The sequence below is a fragment of the Microtus pennsylvanicus genome, chromosome 1 (assembly GCF_037038515.1).
Source record: "Microtus pennsylvanicus isolate mMicPen1 chromosome 1, mMicPen1.hap1, whole genome shotgun sequence".
NCBI lineage: Eukaryota > Metazoa > Chordata > Mammalia > Rodentia > Cricetidae > Microtus > Microtus pennsylvanicus.
Window position 1 is genome coordinate 64,498,823 of NC_134579.1, and position 21,762 is coordinate 64,520,584.

Genomic DNA, 21,762 nt, shown 5'->3' on the forward strand with positions numbered 1-21,762 from the left:
TGTTTTTGGAAAATAACCCTGTGAAAGATAGTACTGTCAATGTCATTCTTGTCTTTCAAAAGATATTCTTTAGGCCTGGAATTGTGCTAGAGTATCCAGTGGTAGAGTGCTTGCCTAGTGTGGGTGAGGCCCTGGCAATATCAGTAAATTGAGTATATGCTGATGAAGGTGGTTTCTAGACTAAGTATACTTGTATACATGTTAGTCATGGATCTGACTGTTTCTGCCTCCTGAGTGCTGGGATTAAATGAAGTACCACCACACCCCATACTCCTCCCACAGGCATGGTCTTGCTAGGTAGCCTATGTTGGCCTTGAACCAGTGATTTTTCTGCCTTTGCTATCTGAGTATATTTTAAAATTTTTCTTAGGATATAGTTGAGGTCTTTTGTACTGCAGTGAATCAACATAGCATGATTTGAATTGAGAAAAAGAATAAAGCAGAAAAACACGTTCATACAATTTCTGAAGTTCGCATAAGACAGGTATATGTGTATTTAATCCAGCTACCTTGGAGGCTGACTCAGGAAGATTTAGAGCTAGAGGATAGCCTGACCATTATAATCATACCTTATCTCAACACACAGCTCTCTCCTAACAGACAAGGGGCTCCAAGTGCTTGTTAGCTACAATTGCAAATATGCGGGGTTCTGTCTTTTGTAAAGAACAATTTCCTACTGATTTTCTGCTCCTTTGTGTTTGAATCTTCAAATCGTCAAGCCTGAAAGCATGAAATATGAGTCATACTGTAGTAAAGATCATGAATGAAACGAATTTTGGTTTTTTGAAAGCTCTGCAGTAATCCTGAAGTAAACCATGCCGAGTTACTAAAAGTAAACATTAAGCTTTCTGTTAGTAAAGAAAAAAACAACACTAAAGCAAGGTACTGGAAGTGAAGCTTGGGGTGGTCGACTGCTTGCCTAACATGCAAGAAGCCTAGGATTTTAAAAATTCCCCCAATCCACTACATAGGCCAGGCATTGTGGCTCAGGCCTGTAAGTTCAGCACCCAGAAGGTGGAGGCAGGAGGATCAAAGTCTCATGAATTCTAGGTTGCACCTACAAGTTGAAGGCCAGCCTGTGATGTATGAGACCTTGTCTTAGAAGATATTTCTGGGGTTTCTATCTCCTAAACACACTAAAGATTTAAGAATCTAATCAATTCTCTGGAAATTTTCTTGTCTTGTTTTTTTCTTTTCCTTGCCAGTATTCTCTATTTCCCTCTTTCATCCTGGCTCTTCCTGTTCACTCTGCTGCTGTATTTTGAGTCCTTTCTGTACATGCTATTACTTTTTGTTTGACATTCCAATTGTAGTGAAGTCATTTAAAATACAGTAGTAACTTTTTTTTTGTGTGTGGTTTTTCGAGACAGGGTTTCTCTGTGGTTTTGGAGCCTGTCCTGGAACTAGCTCTTGTAGACCAGGCTGGTCTCGAACTCACAGAGATCCGCTTGCCTCTGCCTCCCGAGTGCTGGGATTAAAGGCGTGCGCCACCACCGCCCAGCTACATTAGTAACTTTAAGCATGTACTTACTACTAATAATGTACACATATATCACACTTAATTTTGAGAAATAAGAACAGAGATACTAACTTTGAGCATTCTATGCAGTGACCCATGTATGTCAGTGACCTGCTGACTCTTGCTGACAGCAACAATAACATTTAAAAAGCACTCCAGTTTTAACTGTGGTAAAATGTGAAAAATAGCAATCTTAGAATTAATGAGTATTTAGATTTCAACTGTCATTTTTAAATCATTGATTTTAATGTCAACTGAGTATTAGTGGTTTTAGTTAATAGTACTGTAGTTTTAAGCTGACACCAATTTGCATTAAATGGGAGAACCTTTCATTTATATATTATTTGAAGAAACCCTTAACCTTAAGTCTGAAATTATAGATTTTAGGTTGGGATTATTAGACTCATTTGACAATTTGCTTTGCTAACAAAGATAAACTATTACTGGAACTCTTTTGTAACCCTTATTGTATTTAATATCTCTATTATGCAGTTTCACTTTTGCTTGTTTTAAAATAACTTTTTTTATTCAAGTCCCACTGTCATCCTTAAAGGGGGAAAATGAACAAATTTTACATTCAATTATGCAGAGGAACTTGAAGGATACTTGTGATCTCTGTTCTATAATACTTATACTTTCTGAGTTAATATTAACACTTTGGTGTGTGTCTACAATTCCTCCCCCTCTTCCCACTCTCCCTCTTTGAGACAGGGTTTTACTATGAAACCTTGGCTAGGCTGGAATTGTGTAGCTCAGGCAGACCTCAAACTCACAGAGATTAGCCTGCCTCCGCCTCCAGAGTTCTGGGATAAAAGCCTTGCACCACTAGTGATTCCTGCCTCATAGCTTGTTTTTAAATACATACATGTAAGTTTTTGATACAAAAGTGCTGTATTAGTCATGTTTCTTTTTTCTTATATAGAGCTATCTTGGTCTCCACATAAATTAATTTTATTTTTTTTAATTAATTTTATAAGCTTATCCATAAAGATGCTTTAAGTTGTTTTTCTATAAAGACGGTGTAAATTCTTTTTCCTCCCTTCCCTTTCTCTTGTTAGAGATCAAACCCCCAAGGGTTTGTGTATACTAAAGATAGATGTTCTTTTTATTGATCTTTTTTAAGAGGCAGGAAAGATCTTATGTAGCCCAGGATGGCTTTAACTTATAGTCTACCTGCCTTAGCCACCTGAGTGCTGGTATTACAAGTATGCATCACCAATGCACCACCACTACTAACTCCAAATCTACTCTTGCTGGTTTTTCAAGACATGGTTTCTCTCCATGTAGCTCAGACTGGCCAAAGAGCTGCCTGCCTCTGACTCCTAGTTCTGGGATTAAAGCCATGTGCCCATGCACAGCCTCCCCCCCCCCCCCGTTTCTCTCTCTCTTCACATGCAGCCTTACTCTTCCTTCCTTCCATCTTTTTCTTTCTTTTCTTTCTTTCTTTCTTTCTTTCTTTCTTTCTTTCTTTCTTTCTTTCTTTCTTTCTTTCTTTCTTTCTTTCTTTCTTTCTTTAAAAGAGATAGTGTCTTTGTTGTTCATCAGGCTGGTCTCAAGCCACTGTGTAGCTGAGGATGGCCTTAAATTCCAGACCTTCCTGCTTTACTTGCAAAGTGCTGAGATTGCAGATATGCCCCACCACTGCTAGGGGCTTCATCTGTTGTTGTTATTGTTGTTACAATTAAATTTTTAAGTTGACCTGTAAAGTAGTGAATTTCAACATGAGTCATACTTTGTTAATGTTACTACTTCCCTATTACCCTCCTCAGAATAATTTCTTCATATCTGTATTAGGGTCCACCATACCTGTTTCTTGCTTTTATCACCTGTTTAATGGCTAAGTTACCACATAATTTTCCTTCCTTCCTTCCTGCAGTAAAAATTTAATTAAAAGGTACATGGGTGGCAGACGAAGCCAAATTCAAATATCGTTAAGTAGTGAGGAAAGGTGAGAAAGAAAAATTCAGATTTGTCCAGACCCTTCACCACCTACCTAATTAATTATCTTGCCCTAGAAACACTGTTAAATGTCAGGATCTAGCACCTTTAGTCTGTTTTGTGACCTTCATGTATCATTTTGAGTGATTAAGCTTAGACAACTGTTAGACAAGCTAACTAACAATCGTCATAGGATTCTTCTGAAATATCAGCGCTGGTGCCGTCCTTAGGGCAAGCTTGTCTAAGCTGGGTGCTACTGCATTCCTGGCCTGGTTGTGGGAGGCCAAGGCAGTGGATATTTCCTGGGCAGTGAGGTTGGGTGATTGAGCATAATCAGCTGATAACCATTGAATAATTCGTCCACAAAGGGCTCTTAGCCATTGCCTCACATCAGCTATCACTGAGCAGTTGAGGTTGGTGGGGTGGACTTTCTCACCACTGCTTACCTCCTGGAAAAAGGTCCTGAGGTGGGAGGGCAATATGAATGTGTCTCGGAGACTGTTTTTTTGTTTTTGAGAGGATCACGCTATTGAGCTCTGACTGGCCTGGAAACCCACTTTATGGACTGTGCTGGCCTTGAACTCATAGATTGTCTCTGTTTATGAATGCTGGAATTTTAAAGGCCTGTGTCACCACGCCCAGCCCTCATTATGGTTTTTGTTATTTATCTTATTTTTTCTCTTGAGACAGGTGAACTTGGCATTTCAGAAAGCAACCCCTTTTCATACTGATATTTTGAGTTTTTAACTAAACAAATTGGTGCATAATATAGCTCATCTTTAACCACTGAATATTTGAGTTAACTTCATCTATTCCTTTTTCCTTAGCAACATTAGATTGCCACCTACAGGTGAAAGAATGCAACAAGTTTTACATAATGCCTATGCTTTTTTTTTTCCCTTCCCTTTTTTAAGATACAGGGTCTCAAAACCAAAAACAGAACAACAAAACAAACAAAAAACTAAACAGAGCTGGGCGTGTTATGGTGGTGCATGCCTTTAATCCAAACACTTGGGAGACAGAGACATGGATTTCTGTGAGTTTGAGGACAGCCTGGTTTACAAAGTGAGTTCCAGGACAACCAGGACTAAAACCCCATCTCGAACCCGCCCCCCCAAAAAAAACAAAACAAAGCAAACAAAACAAATAGGGTTTTTATAGAGCTGCCTTTGTAGAGCAGGTTGACCTTGAACTCACAGGTATTTTCAGCCTCTGCCTCCTGAGTGCTGAGATTAAATGTGAGTACCACTGTACCGAGTTTATTCTACTCTTAGTATGATGATGCACTTGCTTACTTTATTCTATAGATGAATTCAATAAAATAAGACTTTGCAGTCAGGTAGTAGTGGCACATGCTTGGCAGATCTTTTGAGTTTGAAGCCAACCTGGTCTACAGGGTGAGTTCCAGAACAGCCGGGGCTAAACAGAGAAACGCTGTCTTGAAAAACAAATAACAAAAACCAAACGATAATTTTTTGATGCTCCTCATATTTGTATTATGGGTTGTTAATACTTTTACTCAGCTGAACCAAAACAGAAAAGAGATAAATTTAATTAACTGTAGCTTAGCGCACCTGCTGAGCTTGTGCGAGGCCCTGGGTTGTGAGTTGTAGGCAAGCCTGCACTACAAAATAAGTTAAACAAAAGTAAAAGACAGTGTGCTCGTGAAAGTAACTTTGAAAAATGCTGACAGTAAAGAGACAAGTGAGATCCAGGGAGAGTGTTTTGAAGGTTTCATATTGGCCATGCATTGCAGAAATGGAAGTTTATCAACTGGTGTTTTTACCAGAAAGAAAACTAAACTCCCTTACTCTTTTTACCATAGCACAGAGTTTATCTCAGGTGTCAGAAGCAGTTTTCCTTCTAGGCTGTTTTATTCTGCTAGTTTTTTTTTTAATTTTATTTATTATGTATACAGTGCTTTGCCTGCATGTATCTCTGCAGGCCAGAGAGGCACCAAATCTCATTACAGATGGTTGTGAGCCACCATGTGGTTGCTGGGAATTGAACTCAGGACCTTTGGAAGAGCAGGCAGAGCTCTTAACCACTGAGCCATCTCTCCAGCCCCCATTTTTTTTTTTTTTTGAGACACATTTCTCTGTAGCTTTGGAACCTGTCCTGGACCTAGCTCTTGTAGCCCAGGCTGGTCTTGAACTCAGAGATCCGCCAGCCTCCGCCTCCCATTGCTGGGATTGGCGTACAATGCCCAGCATGTTCTGCTAGTTTTTATATCTGTTTCAAACTCTTGCCTGATGTAGCATTTTTCATTATGGTTGGGTAGGAATTTGAGACCTATGTAGTTATAACTAACACTTCGATAACTTTTAACCTTGAACATGAAGTTTGGAACTGTCACATACATGAGAAAGATTTGAGACTTCTAGGACCCTAGTGACTTGAATAATTGAATCAGATAAGAAAACTTCTACTTTTTTTTTTTTTTTAGTCCCTATCACATGAAGTTGAAGCTGAGTTCAAATGCCCTGTGCAGCTGAAGATACCTTGAATCTGTTGATCCTCTTACCTCTCTCCCAAGCACTTAGCATTACAGGCATGCACCGCCATTCCCAGTTTTATTTTTAAAACTAAGTTTTTGGTTAGCATACAAAATAATAGTTTTTAATGTGGTGATTTCATATATGTATAATTGTTGTCTCACTCCCTCACTCACCCTTTCTCCCATTCCCCTTCAGCCCTTAAATAGACATTTTTTAAAATGTAGAATAAACTGGGTGCTGTGGCAATGCCTATATAATCCTTGTACTCTGGAGGTAGAGGCAGGAGGGTCAAGTGTTCAGGGCTAGCCTCAGTTGTGTAGGGAGTTCAAGACCAGTCTGTGTTACTTGAGACTCTGTTTTAAAAACCTAAATAAACAAATAAAATCTAAACTTTTATTTAGATTAACTATTTTGTCTCATGAGGACAGTATTAAGCATGTGGGATAATTCTAAATAAAAATGCTTATTTAAAAGATAGTACGTGTGTGTGTGTGTGTATGTATAATAAAAGTGATTAAAAAATAGTGAAGGCTGTACTCATTCTTCATATTAATCCCAAAGACTTCACTTGACAAATGTAAATACAGTCTTGGATTGGTGTATATTGGACACAATAGCCTTCCTTAAGCCTAAACACAGAAACAAAAGCGTGTATTATAAGAGAAAGTCTGAGATGGAAGCGATAAAGTGGGTATTGAGTGAACCTTTGTTAAAATTTAGCTGGTATCCTTGTAAAATTTCCACGTATTCATTAAGCTATATTATGTCATTTTTATTGTTAGCTGATTTGAAGTTAACTTCTGTCCTCATACTTGTCATAGTTTGCTTACTCTGGTTGGAAGATTAAGATTTTATTATTCTTTTTACATAGGTATTTGTGTAGATACTAAGATTAAGATTGTTCTGTGGGCTGGATTAGTTTAAATGTACCAGGGCATATTTTGCTTCAGTTGCACAAAATAGAACTTTTGAGTTGTGGATTTGTTGTGGGTGCTATAAATTTGAAAATGAAATAAGTTGAGAATGCTGGTTGTGGTATTTATAATTCAGGATCTTTGATGCCTCCTTTGTGTCCTTTGGTTTTTAGCTGGGTGGAGTGATAAATGCCTGTAATCTCAGGACATGATAAATTAAGGCAAAAGATTTGGACCAGTTTAGGCCTTATGGAGAGACCTAATCTCAAAAAAATGGGGGTTAAATGTTTATTTTAAAATTTTTATTTGTGTATGTCACAGGGGGATGCAAGCATATACATGCCAGAGCATGTATGTAGAGGTCAGAACAACTCTACAGTGAATGCAGGACTAATACTTAATACAATTATAGTACTTAAAATTGCTATCCTTGATGTTTTACTTGAGTTAATGATCACTCTAAAGAACCTTGTAAAATTAATTTTTCGAGAATTCTAGGTAGGCTTAAGAAGTTTTATTTCCTTTTATTTTGGACTGACCTGAACTTATTCTCCTGCCTCAGTCTCCTGATTGCTGGGATTACTGATGTATACACCACATTTGGCTCTGAATTATTACATTATTACTGTATTAGAAAGCAAAGATGTCTTAAGAGGTTTGGGGGATTCTCTGCCTGTTGATGCCAGTTTGTCTTGTTTTAGGAAATAGGGTCTGACCATTTTAGAACAGACTAAAGACAATCAGTTCTTAGAAATTATGGAATGGGGGAAGGGTAAGCATTATATTAAACTTGGTGAGTTTTAGTTCTGATAGCTTCATTTTGTTCTTCACTGCATTTTTTCCCCCACCCCGTGAAGTAAATCCATTTCATTATAAATTCAAGGAAGGGTTTGGTTAAGGACAATAGCCTAACCCTTTGCTGTTTAGATAACATCAAGATTCAGGCATACACTGTGACCGGAACTTGTGTGTGCTAGCAGGATAGGATTTATTCAGTAGGAGCTCTGCCAGTGACAAAGAACAGAAGGTATATCTTCTAAAACCCATTTAAAGTTTCTGAATTAAAAAGTCCTAGATTTTAATATCTTAATCATCTTAAAAGGAATTTAAACAGAACCTATATTTGGCATAAAATTCTAGTGTTGTATGGATTTTTTTGGTTTTATTTTATACGAAGAGCCAGTTTTTGAAAGCTGAAGTATCAGGATCTCAGAGGAATAATGGTATATATGTTATTGGTAAGATTTATTTTCTGTGATAAAGAAATTGACTTAATTGAAAAAATGCACTTTAGCAAGCTGACAAGGCTTTGTTTAATGTAATTTTGAAGCTTGCTGTTAATGCTGGAAATGTCTTATGTGGGTGTCTGTCAGAAAAGTATTTAATATGCATCTTGGTTGTGTTGTATTTTAAGATACTTTTATATTCTTTATGGAGTCATTGAAAGGTTTATTTATATAAACATTTACATTTATAATATGCATGTTTTAAATGTAAGCAGAGTTGGAATTATGAGTTTTTCAAGTGTATTTGAAGGGTTAATCCTTGGTAATTTCCTAGGAGGTGTATAATATATTTGAAGTTAGTGATAATGGGTGAATTTTAGAACAGCTTTATATTTAAATTAATGTTGCAATTTTGCTAAAATTGGTAAGGTGTTAATTATGTTTTAAAGCAGTTGACATGTAGAGAAGTAATTTTTGTATAAAGTATTGCAATATAACATGGTCAGTGATTGTTTAGGAAAATAAATTACCATGCAAGTCAAGAAGAATTGGAGTATTCCTTGATATGCTTTTTTACTGCTCAAAATCTTGGGAATATAGTTAATACTTGTTAAATTTAGGGGAAAAATTTTAAATAGTTTGTGGGCCCAGTAAAGACATTGAATTTTAATGGCAATTCCACCTTAACATACTGGTTTGTTCCTTATAATTCCAGTACTTTTGAGGCTGAGCTAAAAAAGATTGCCATAAGTTTGAGCTAGCTTTGATTACATATCTTGGCAAGTGATCAATAAGTACTCAACCGAAGACTGGCAGCTGGTGGGGTGGGGGGGTGGGAGGGAGGAAGGAAGGAGATGGGATTGTTAGGTGTGGTGAATGAACACCTTTAACTTTAATCCCAGCACACAGGCAGTCAGCCTGGTCCACTGTTGGGGGCTGCAGACCCCTGGCCCCTTGACTTTCTTTGCCTGCCACAGACCCTTTGCCTGCTGAAGTGAACTGAGCAAAACAACTTGTTTACATGTGCTTGCAGCTGCTCTGAGCTTGAGACCTTGATGGCAGAGGAGTGAGTTCTGGTGAGGCCTGCAGCTTGAAAGATCCCGAAAGCTGGGGTGTGGCTATATAAGATCCCTATATAAGCTTACCTAGAACACAATAAAGTTGGCATTCTTGTTTCAAGGATGACCCATGTCCTCGTGTCTCTGTGTGCGCGTGTTTTTAAGTCTGCAGCCTAGTTCCTGGCTTGACTACCATCCTATAGTGCAGGCGCTACAGTTTACATACATAGTGGGCTCCAGGACAGCTGGGCTACATAGTGAGATCCTGTAAAAAAAGAAAAAGACTAGGGACCCTTTTCAGATCCTCTCCTTCCCTCTGTTTTTTCCTCTCTCCTGGGTCTCTTGTAGCTCACGCAGGCCTGCTACTCCAAGTAGCTGAGGCTGACCTTGAACTTTGATCCTCAGTCTCCACTTTCCAGCTTCTAGCTTTATAGGTGGGCCAGCCTTACCCAGGGTTGCTCTTTGTGTGCAGATCTTCTGGTGACACAACTTAATGTGTTTCTCTTGACTCCCAGCCTTAGAAGCTTAGGGATTGCTGGACCCAGTTGAGTTTCCTGATCTGTTCAGTAAACTGGAGCAAGTGTAGAGCATGCTGTGTTAGCTTCACAGTGCTCAGTTACCAGTTTCCTTCATTGCCTGATGTTCATTCTTTAAATCATTATGCATTTTGTCTCTGTTTTAGACAGGGGGTAAATCTGATCACTATTTGAAACTGAAGATTGTAAAAACTGGAAGCAGGGGCTGGTGAGATGGCTCAGTGGGTAAAAGTGCTTATTTCACAAGTCTGATGACACCTGAGTTCAATATCCGGCACTGGAGAGAGGGTGAGAACTGACTCTGTTGTCCTCTGACCTCCACACACTTTGTGGAATACCCACTTGCACTTACACAAACACAATAATAATAAAAATTTAAATTTAAAGACTAGAAGTAGTTTCTTTATGTAAATGTGGTGATAGGAAATAACTAAAATTGGTTATCAGAAATTATTACCAATAAATCCTTAGTGGTGCTGAGCTTAATGAACCCCAGTTTAGTCCAGTGTTCTTTAGTGGAGACATACCTTTGAAGACAAAAGCAGGACTGGCCTTACTACAAGTTCAGGCCCTGACTACTGATCTTTATCACAGGGAACAATGCTGGGCTTGCTTAATTGTTTCTAGATAGCCAGCCCTTGAAATCGTTGATTTGATGGATTGTTATGATATTGGGATGACTGTTAAGTATGCTTTAGTGCCGAAGTACTGCCATAGACTGAGAAGATATTCCTAAATTGTCCAAAGGATTTTGGATGGTGGCATGACTTGTTTTGGAGAAGCTGGACTAGATACTTTTAAAACTACTGCATTTCTGCAGTGACATTCGGTTTAATATTTTTGATTGGTAAATGGATTTTAAACATTTCTATATAGAGAGTAGTCTAAAATTCTTTGTCATTTAAAAATTATTGCTGTCTTAACAGAAATATCTTTGTCGAACAGTAACGGTCAAACAAGTGTTTTTTGATTGTCTGCTATGTGCCAGATCTGATGTATACTAGTTAGGGGAACATATGGAGTCTAAATTGAGTGAGATGATAGTGTTGCACTGTGTTCTGCAGAGACAAACCCTGCTTGTTTTTGTTTGTTTTGTTTACGGGCCTGTGAGCGTGTACACCCCCCCCCCCCCCAGTACTCTTACCTTTCCGTTGTGGATTCACAATGTCAAATTTTAGGTCATGGGGCTTGTGTGGTGAGGCCATCCCACCAGCTCTCTACCCTTGTTTTAAAGCAGTAACTCAGACTTTTTAGATTTAGTCTCTCCTGTATGATTTTATAATTTATTGTCCGTGTGCAGGGGTTTATGTATTAATACTGTATTATAAGTTAGAACTGTCCCAGTGGTGCCAAATGCCTTTAATTCCAGCACTCAGGAAGATCTCAGTTAATTCAAGGCCAAACTGGCCTATATAGTGATTTCCAGGCCAGCCAGAGAAGAGATTTAGAACTGATAATTTATATGTAACTGGCCATTGATATTTGTGGAGGACTGATGCCAGGATTTGCCAGGTACTAAAGTCCGAGGTATTTAATTTTTTATGCAATGTGGTATACTATTTGCACTTAACCCATGCATGTTCTTTTGCTATTCATGACAGTAAAAAAGTGTACATGTCGAGTACAAGTGCTTCCTCTTCTCAAATATATTTGCTCCCTGGTTGGTTGAACTCACTGGAAGTCTTCTGGGGAATACAGATACAGCTCATCGGGAGAACACTTAGTTATCTAAGAACCCTAGGCAGGTTCTCCAGCTCCTCAGAAATAGTACTTGCAGGTTCTGCAGTCACAATAATATGCCAGTTTTTGACTCACCGCTATTTACGACCTGAACAGTATGCTTCATTAATCCATACCTGCTGCAGATATATAACAATCTGAGTTCTTTTTTTCATCCTCCAGCTTTAGGATAGGTAGTCTTATTCATCTACCTTGAGCTAAACTACTTCATGGAACGGAATTGAATTACAGTTAAAACAACAAGCACCAGCAAGAAAACCAACCTCACAGCCTTTTTTTGGGAGTGTGTTAGGTAGGGAGAGGAAGAAACTCATCAAGGTTAAGTAGCTCAGACTAGCCTCAGACTCCGGTTATTCTGAGTGCTGGGATTACAGGTGTGTACCCCCGGTCTGTGTTTTAAGGGATTACTGTACCTAACAAATACTTATTGAATGTGTTACATACTTAATAGTAATTCCTAGCCAAAATTTTATTAGGATAACACTGAACCAGCCTTGTCTGATAGATACCAGGTACACTGAGCAATCCTCTCTGATTGTTTTCTACTCCCTATGAAACTTGTCTGGTGTGAAAATTGAGTTAATGGACAGATTACTAAGAAAGGGATAGGGAGAGATCATTAAAGACATTTGCAAAACACCACCATTTTTTTAAAAAAAGGCACAGTACTTTTTTTTAAATTTTTTTAAAATATTTATTTATTTATTTATTTTGTATGCTTCTGCCTGCAGGCCAGAAGAGGGCACCAGACCTCATTACAGATGGTTGTGAGCCACCATGTGGTTGCTGGGAGTTGAACTCAGGACCTTTGGAAGAGCAGGCAACGCTTTTAACCTCTGAGCCATCTCTCCAGCCCAACACCACCATTTTTATTGCCAAGAAAGTTTGGCCAAGTGGTGGTGGTGGTGCACGCCTTTAATCCCAGTACTCAGGAGGCAGAAGCAGGTGAATCTCTTGAGTTTGAGGTCATCCTGGTCTATAGTGCAAGCCCTGGGAGGCCAGGACTACACGGATAAACCCTGTCTCAAAAACACAACAAAGTTTGTTGTTGAGACAAGATCTTATTGTTTTGCAACTCGGCTGGCCTGGAGTTTACTATGTAAGCCAGATTGGCCTTGAATGCACAGATATTCTTCTTTCAAATGCTGGGCTGGGATTAAAGTTGTGAACTACCATACCTGGTATTATTAACATTTTTTAAAGATAAATCATTCTTTGATATTTTCATTCATTTCATATAGTATGTTTTGACATACCCATCCTCCTGCCTCTTCTTCTTCTCCCACTTCCACAGAACACTTTTTCTCAACAAGCTTTAAAAAAATTTTTTTATGTTCTGTTTTTGATTTTGGTATTATTCAGTTTAATTATGGTTGATAGGATAACTTACTAGTGACTATTCCACTGAAGAAATTTGCCCTCCTCCCCAAGCTAATGCTCAGGTCCCGTGAGGGAATGATGATGGCCATATTTGCTGCTGTGAGTTAGTGCGGCTGTTGTGTGCAGAGGACGGCGTTGCACAGTGTTTTCCCATCTTTGGGTTCTTTTTTTCCCTTGCTATTTACAATGATGTGAGCCTTGAAGAGAGTGATATAGATGTGGTGTTTAGGGTTGAGCTTTCAACAGTTACTTATTCTACCAGTTATGAGTCTATTAACTGCAAAAAGGTGTATCTCTGTCCAAGATTGAGAGCAGCAATAGTCTGTGGGTATAAACATAACTATGTGGAAGGTAGTTTGGACAAAGCAAGAATAATAGGTTCCCCCTAGGGTCTGAGACTCAGGTTACATGTCAAAGCATGATTTTCTTCCTGTGGAATGGGCCCCAAATACGATCACAAAGTAGTTAGTTTTGTACATAATAGTCATGACCCTGTTGTACCCATGAGGATGTTTTGCCTGACAGGTTGGTATTGTAGTGAACAAAATCCATATCTGGGTAAGACTGTTGATAACTTCTCTCCAGTAGCACCTTCTGGTGCTAGGAAAGTTCTCCACAGGGAGACAGTTTATAACTGAGTTCCAACTTGATTTCTCAGTGTGTGGTGTCATCAGCAGTGGGCTTTTACCATCTAGTTGTGGTGGGCAGCCAAGATCTGTTTTTAAAGAAAGGCAACATTTGTTTCTTCTGTTCTTGCAGTTATCTTCACCTGTTGTGTGAAGCACAGCACCTATCAAGCCTGTAGAAATGGACAAAGAAGAAAGGAAGACTATCAACAAGGGTCAAGAAGATGAAATGGTAACTATCTTTCATAATTTCCTAAGGAGTAAAAAGATAAAATGAAAGAAAAACCAACATGGGTTGGGGTACAACCTAGTGGTAGAGTGTTTGTCCATCTAATGTTCTGAGGCTCTTGGTTTGATCCCTAGTGAAACGCCTATCCTTGACACATGCATATGAATTTTTGTATCCTGATTTAGTGTGTGTGTGCGTGTGCATGTGCGCTTCTGCACGCATATTTTGTTTGTTTTAGGCAAAGTCAACATGAAGCCCTGGTTGAACTGAAATTTAACTTTATAGACCAAGCCAGTTTCAGTCTCATGAGTTCTACCTGCATGTGCCTTTCAAGTCCACGGATCAAAGGCACTTGCCTTTTTACCTGGTTTGACTTGAGTGTTTTAATTGAAGTGGTTGTTTTTGTTGCTGTTTATTATTATTTGTTTTTGTTTTATGAGACAGGGTTTCCTCTGTGTAGCCCTGACTGTCCTGGAACTCACGATAGACCAGACAGCCTCAGAGATCCACCTGCCTCTGCCTCCCAAGTCCTGGGGTTAAAGGGATGTGCCGCTGCCACCTGACTTGTTTATTTTTAAAATTTTAAAAATGTATGCTTTATTATTTTTGTGTGTACATTAAGTACGTGTGTGCCTTGGAGTGCATGTGGTGGAGGTCAGAAGACGACTTTCAGGAGTTTTCTGGGCTTTAGGGATTGAGTTCAAGTCAGCAGGCATGCATGGCAAGAACATTTGTTCTGATACATCTTGCGGGCTCCCCAAGTAACCTCTTCTGAGTTAGTCTCCCAAGTGCTGAGATTATAGGCATGTATCACCACCATGTTAAGGAATAAGTTTTAGTATATCTCGCTGCCATCAGATAAATTTCCACTGCTTACTTAACATGTATACTTCATGAAGCCTTTGTCAGTTTGAGGTGTTTTATTTGGCAACCACTGTGGGTGGGAATTCAAGAATATTTAAAAATAATTTGGGTTAGTAAAGTTTATCAGTTACAGTGGTATTGAAACAGTTAGCAAGTTATTTTTAAAAAAATCATCTAAATATAATGTGCCTGGCATAGTAATACATGCTTTGTAATCCTGGATGCAGGGCACAGAGGCAGGAGGATCATAAGTTGGAGGCCAGCCTTGGGTACATCACTTATCAGTGTAAGACCCTGTGTCATGGCCAGCACTTTTAATGTCTGAGCCATCTCAACAATCTGAGATCCTCATCTCAATTAGTCAGTGAATGTAGTGTCATAAAGTATGACGGAAGTAAAAAAGACTGGTGAAATCCTGATACCGAGTGTAGTTGACAGTAATGGAACACTGGTTTTGACAGAGGAAACTGGCTTGAAGGATCTAGAAGAAATACTGATATTTGTACAGTTTTCTGTAAGTCTGAAATGGTTGCAAAACAAAAACTTTTAAAAAAAAGTTTTAAATGAAATGATAAAAGTTACAAGGAATGGGACTGAAGAGCTTGCTTGGTGGTTGAGAGCACTGACTAGTCTTCTAGAGGACCCCAGGTTTGATTCTCTGTATCCACATGGAGACTTGGATCCATTTGTAATGCCACTTCCAGCGGGCATCCAGAGCCCCTTCTGGTCCGAGGGCACTGCACACACATGGTTTACAGTCACATGGGCAAAACATTCCTACACATAAAATATATATGATTTGCTATGTATCTTTGAAACAAGTTTATCTGTCTTATTTTCTCATTAATCATACACAGTTGAATTAGTAGCAAATAATTTATTAGAGATAAATATAGATCATGTTCAACAAATTTTACTCTTAAATCTGAAATTTTCAGTAAGTTTTACTGAAAATAACAGATAAATAATCAGTTGAAAATAAAATTTATATAAAAATACATATCTTGGAAATAAGTTTATCTCTTATCATTTGCTCATTAATCTTGTGATTGCCATTTTTGTTCAGGAGATACATGGCTATAACTTATGCCACTGGAAGCTTGCCATGGTTTCCATAGGAGTGATTTGTACTGGTGGTTTTCTCCTCCTCCTCCTCTATTGGATGCCTGAGTGGCGAGTGAAAGCCACATGCGTTAGAGCTGCAGTTAAAGACTGTGAAGTGGTGCTGCTCAGGACTACTGTAAGTCCATGCATGTATTACTAGTAGCTGGTTGATTATTCAATAATGTCTTTGTGTAAACTATTCAGAATAACAGACTGGGACTTTGGAATGATTAGTATTTCTCAGGTGTGACTTTGAAATGAATATTTTTATTTATTTATTTATTTATTTATTTTTGGTTTTTCGAGGTAGGGTTTCTATGTGGTTTTGGAGCCTGTCCTGGAACTAGCTCTTGTAGACCAGGCTGGTCTCGAACTCACAGAGATCCGCCTGCCTCTGCCTCCCAAGTGCTGGGATTAAAGGCGTGCGCCACCACCGCCCGGCCTGAAATGAATATTTTTGTGGTGATAAGGCTAAAAAGTCTTAAATAGGATGAGGCTATCGTACAGTTCTTTGTGCCCCGGGGGATTATTAGATGCTTAATTGTCTTTTAAGGTCCTGAGTACTGACCACTCATTGATTAGGCCAGGTTTGACTGTATGATGTTTATGTCTTAAACAATTTTTTTTTAGAACCCTAGTTTAAAACATTTTATAAGAGGCTGTAATAGTTAATGTTTATTATATATGTGAGTAAATTAAGGCTTGAATTTTGAACTTTTATGGAATCTGTGTGCTAAAGTTGATCATAAATTTTTCATGTTAAGTGAGTAGGAAATGATACTCTCTCAGCAAGAGATGACTAAATTTTTAAGTAATAGACTCTACATAAAAGTACAGGCTGTTATTTAATGTGCATAACTTACTTTTAACCTTTCTCCCTTTCTTCTAAGGATGAATTTAGAATGTGGTTTTGTGCAAAAATTCGCTTTCTTCCTCTGGAAAATCAACCAAATTTTAATGCAAAATCTGTAGTTAATAATGTTTCTAATGGCCATGCTGTTCATTTAACTGAGAATCTGACTGAAGAAAATAGATGCGAGATGAATAAATACTCACAGACTCAGTCCCAACAGGTACTGTGATGGAGTATCAAAACTTTTTTGAAAAACCATAATGTTCTACATTATCAAAGGTAGATCATAATTTGCAAAATTATATGTGAGCTAAAATTAGATGCATTGTAAAATATTTGCCATTAAATAAAACTAAGTTTAATAGAAAAAAATGACATGTTATGAGAAGTGATGATAAGCCTTGTGATGTAATATTTATGTGTGTTCTACAGATGCGTTATTTCACCCACCATAGCATAAAATATTTCTGGAATGATACCATTCACAATTTTGATTTCTTAAAGTAAGTATTTTTCTTTTGCTTAGAATATATTATGAACATCTTGAAAATGCATTTAAAAAAGCTGTATTCTAATGTTACATAAATTCAGAGAGACTTATTCTATTACCTTTATTCACTTATAAAGTGAGTTTCACCTGCAACTTGTACCTTTGAAAAATTTACATAAAATTTAGAAAGCTCGTGCTTGCCTATGGAACATGCTGTCAGGGAGGCTGAGGGGCGTGAAGAATTTTAGAATACCTCACAGCTTAGGTTTTCTACTTGTTTTTTCTTGTTATTTTATTTTATTTTGTTTTGAGTGTGCACTGGGCTTAGGATTGAATCTGGGACTCACACATGCTAATAAGCAGTGAGTGACTGTACCACCGAGCCCCTCTCCCCAACCCTAGAGCTTTACCTTTCCTATGTTGTTAGTCTCGTTCATTTGTCATCAGAGAATCATGGAATACTTACTTAGAAAACTTTACTAATGAGAAAGAGCACTTGTAACTGTGTTACCTTTGATAGGACAAATTGGAATAATCCCTTATTTTGTTTTGTGCATATAGAAAAAGGATCAAGAATACTTAAGATACCTGGAAATTTTACCTGAAATACTAAAGAATTGTTCTGTAATGGGCCTGATGGTTTTCTCATGCCTGGTTCTAAAGTTGAAGAACCATCACTTTAAGGAAAAATGCTGATGTCAGATGCCAATGTCCTGCAGTCTTGTTAAACACTGAACTGCTAGTCTGTCTTTGAATTGCATTCTGGAGAAGTCATCAGCTCTGATGGGAAGAATGTCTAATATAATTGTTTGGTCTCTGCCAGCCATTGAAATTTGTAAAATTTAAACTTACCCTAATGACATCAACAAATTGTAGAGCTTAGTTTTCCTCCTGTATGTAAAATGTAGAGAATAAGGAGATTAATATGTTTAATTCTCTTGGTTTAGAAATGTTTGACTGGTAACAGTTAAAATAAGTAAAATTATGTTTTTTGGGGGGAAAACATCCTAGTTAGGTCTTAGACATTTATGGTCTATATTTGAAAGGAGATATGTAGTAGTAGTTCAGGAAAGTATTTAAATTGGTGCATTGTGGAAGAAAATGAATAGGAATTCTTCATTTAAAACTAAAAATATAAAGGAGAAACAGGATAAAAACCAAGTCTTGTTTAGAATTCTCGCTAGTTATACTTTATCTGAAGTTTTATTAGTTTTATTGCTGACTCATAATCTTTGAAAAATGTTAAAGGATAATGTATATTTACTTACATAGTATTATTTAGATCCATGACATACAGTGGATAACATAGCTGTGTTTGAGACTTATACCAATTCATTGTTTTATTTAAGACTTTGAAATCTTAAAATTCTCATGATTTCTAATTTTGTTGTTAAGAATTTCTAAGAAGTTTGTAAGGAAGTTTTAAAATCACACATATAGCAAAATGAGGCATTAATATGGATATTTTAAACTTTGTTTAAAGTAAAAAACTTTGGATTTATTTAGGGGACTGGATGAAGGTGTTTCTTGTACATCAATTTATGAAAAGCATAGTGCAGGACTGACAAAGGGGATGCATGCCTACAGGTAACTTTATCCAACTAAAGTAGATCTGTTCTCAAATTCCTACATTCAGAAGTGTATATATAGCCAACTCTGTACCGTATAATGTAGGTACTTAAGCAAAACATGCTGTTAGTTGTGCCCTTACTGATATTTTGAGCAAAACTCCTTTAGTTTAAGAATTATAAGAATATTAAGCTAAAGTTAACTATCCTAAAGTTTTATTATTTCATCAATTCTAAGATGCAAAACTCATATTTTCTTGTCTCTGAAATTGGAATGTTGTTTATGTGGAGTGCCATCCTCAGTCACGCATATTATAATGGAGTATTCTGTAAATTAGCAGCACCTTAGATTTTCTGATATGGGAAGTGTGAGCATGAGCTTGGATTTCCCACCAGGAAACTATAAACTGGAGCCATGCTTTTTTGTGTGTTATTGGTTAAAGTATAAAAATAATGCCAGTGTATTACATATTTTAAAGATAAATGTAGTTTTTGGATTGAATTGGAATTTTTATTGTAATGTGTTTTTCAATGTTTGAACAAAAAATTCAGGCTTAACATTTTATAAAAGGCTATAATTATAATAGCATACAAATCATTACAGGAGATTAAAATGAAGAACCTGTGGGTTTTAGAGGGATGAGGGATCGGGTAGAATTTACAGCCTTACTCAAGCTACAGCCTACACTGAGGCACGCACCCCCTACCTCCCCAGATTTTATGGAGGGGGGCCCTTTTATTTATTTTTTAAAAATTGACAAGGCCTCATAGTTAAGCCTGACTTCACACAGTATGTAGTCAAGGATGGATGTCTTTGTACTCCTGGTCTTACATTTGCTTCCCAAGTGGTGGGCTTCCCGGGAAGTACCACACCATGCTTGGTTTATGCCGTTATTTGGAATTGAAGCCAGGGTCTTATGCATGAATGGCAGCGGCTCTGATAGTGGAGCAGCAGCATCCCCTGTCACTAAGCAACTTTAAGAAAGTGTTTTTCTGAAGGATTTCAAGGGTGCAGTGTTTTGAAATGAACTTTGTTAGTAAAATATTCTCCCTAGGGAAAAAAAGTAGAGTAAGATTCTTCAAAGAATTTAATTTCTTATAAAAGTTGTAATTTAAATCTCAATACAGTTTGCTCTGTTTGGGGACTAGAGAAGATGTCTTAGTGGTTAAGAGCACTTGCTCTCCCAGAGGACATGGATTTAGTTCCTAGCACCCACGTGGCCGCTTACAACTAATTGTCTGTAATCCCAGTTCCAGAGGATCCAATGTGCTCCCCTGGCCTCCGTGGGTATTGCATGCATGTGATGCGTAGACACGGGTAGGCAAAATGCATATGAAATAAAAATAAATCTTTCAAAAAAATTGTCAAGAAGAGAACTTGAGTCAGTTGTCGTGGCTTACACCTTTAGTCTCAGGATTTGGGAAGTTGAGACAGAAGGATTTCAATGAGTTTGAAGGCAGCCTGATCTATGTAGTAATTTTCAGGACAGCTTAGACATAACGAAATGAGTCTTTTACTTACATGATTATTGACTAATAAAAAAGGTTCTTGCATAGTAAAAATGAGACTCAAAATGATGTAAACTGCTAAAAGTTTGGTTACCAGTATCGACTGCTTTGGTTTAAATAGCATAGATAGCTTTTTAAATTTTATTTGTTTTGTTTTTTGTTTTCAAGACAGGGTTGGTCTATGTGTTCCTGGCTGTCTTGGAACTTGCTCTGTAGACCAGGCTGGCCTCGAACTCACAGAGATCTGTTTACCTCTGCTTCCCAAGTGCTGGGATTAAAGGTGTGTGCCAGAACTACACAGGAGTTATTTTTTATTTTTTAAAGTAGAGAACTTTAGTCATGGAACATAAGGTTTTAAAAGCAAGAATCGTAAGAACAATTGGCCTTACTTATATCTAACATAATTCTTTTCCTAAATCATTTACTAATACAGTTACCGTATTTTTCTGTCATAGAAAGTTGATTTATGGAGTAAATGAAATTGCTGTGAAAGTGCCTTCTGTTTTTAAGCTTCTAATTAAAGAGGTAAGACTCTGTGTAACTAATAGTATGTGTTCCCGTCAACTGGGGAGAGTCACGTGTAAGGTTCAATCTTGGTTTTCTGCTTAACTTTGCTTCATATTTTACTTGGAAAGTTAAGATGGAAAACTTGTTGTCTGGTAGAAGAGTATTTATAATGTATATAATTTTGCATTTTTATTACAGATTTCTTTGTGTGTGTGTGTTTCTATCACATCTAATATAGCTTCTCATTCTCTTTGGTCCTTTTCTCATTTCATGTGGTGTCATATTGGAAATGAAAGGAACAGTGTTAGTTCTTATAGTGAGGGTTTGTTTATAACTGCCTTGACTGTGTGAATAAAGGATTATGACTATGTAAAAGAAGTTAGTGAATAACTGCCTAGCCCAGGAAGGCTTGCCAGTCTTTTGTTCTGGTTTTTGGCTTTAGATAGATACTTTACTAGAAATATGAGTAGCCATTTGATGCAGCTTGCAAAAATAGTTTAGTGTACTGACTGAAAAATGTAGGACCAAAAAGAAAAAAGTTCCTGATGGTGGTGGTGCACACCATTAATCCCAGCACTTGGGAGGCAGAGGCAGGCGGATCTTTGAGAGTATCTTATTGGTAGCTGTCTTTGATTTTTATCTTGAAAACATTTCTACCTGCTACTTATTTATGGATAAAGTTGGAATAATTTCTTAATATTTAATTTAGGTTTGAAGTAAAATGGTACTACATACATGAAAGTGCTTAGAAAGGTACAAAGCAGCAGTCATAAAAGACATTGGGAGGGAATTAAGGGAGATGAAATACTATTTTATAAAGTTCACGACCAGGGCTTTGTAGTCTTACTTTTATTTGAGAATAAATACCAAGAAGTTTCCTTTGAGATAACAAAGCAGTTTCTCCATTGTCACATATTTATCTTCTCTTTGTCTGTCAGTGAACTTTTGAAATATAAGTAAATTTCTCTTTGGAGTTCATTAAAAGCAAACATTTGTTCTGTTTGATTAAAAGTTTTGTTTTAGCCCAGAGCACAAAATTTATTACAAATAAATTAGCTTTAACCAAAAGTATAATGCAGAATAATAGCTAAATTCATACAGGTTAACTTTTTCTAATTGAATCTGTATTTGCCATTGGTATGAATCTAAATGAATGCAAATAATTTAAGCTTATTGACTCAATTTTTATTATTTAATGGGAAG

General features: G+C 37.4%; 1 protein-coding gene across 4 annotated transcripts in view; it reads left to right on the forward strand.

The window, feature by feature from the left end:
* The window catches only part of Atp13a3 (ATPase 13A3), an 80,698-nt gene that overhangs the window by 10,205 nt on the left and 48,731 nt on the right, over positions 1-21,762 (forward strand). For 2 of the 4 annotated variants that reach the window (XM_075967521.1, XM_075967531.1), the window contains exons 3-8: positions 13,569-13,667; positions 15,595-15,768; positions 16,523-16,705; positions 16,918-16,988; positions 18,482-18,562; positions 20,508-20,577. In XM_075967521.1, coding sequence (XP_075823636.1) covers positions 13,617-13,667; positions 15,595-15,768; positions 16,523-16,705; positions 16,918-16,988; positions 18,482-18,562; positions 20,508-20,577 — 630 coding nt within the window. In that variant the 5' untranslated portion in view covers positions 13,569-13,616. Of the gene's footprint in view, positions 1-9,908; positions 9,978-13,568; positions 13,668-15,594; positions 15,769-16,522; positions 16,706-16,917; positions 16,989-18,481; positions 18,563-20,507; positions 20,578-21,762 lie in introns of those variants that run through there. The other 2 variants (XM_075967523.1, XM_075967527.1) reach the window with 2 other exon arrangements.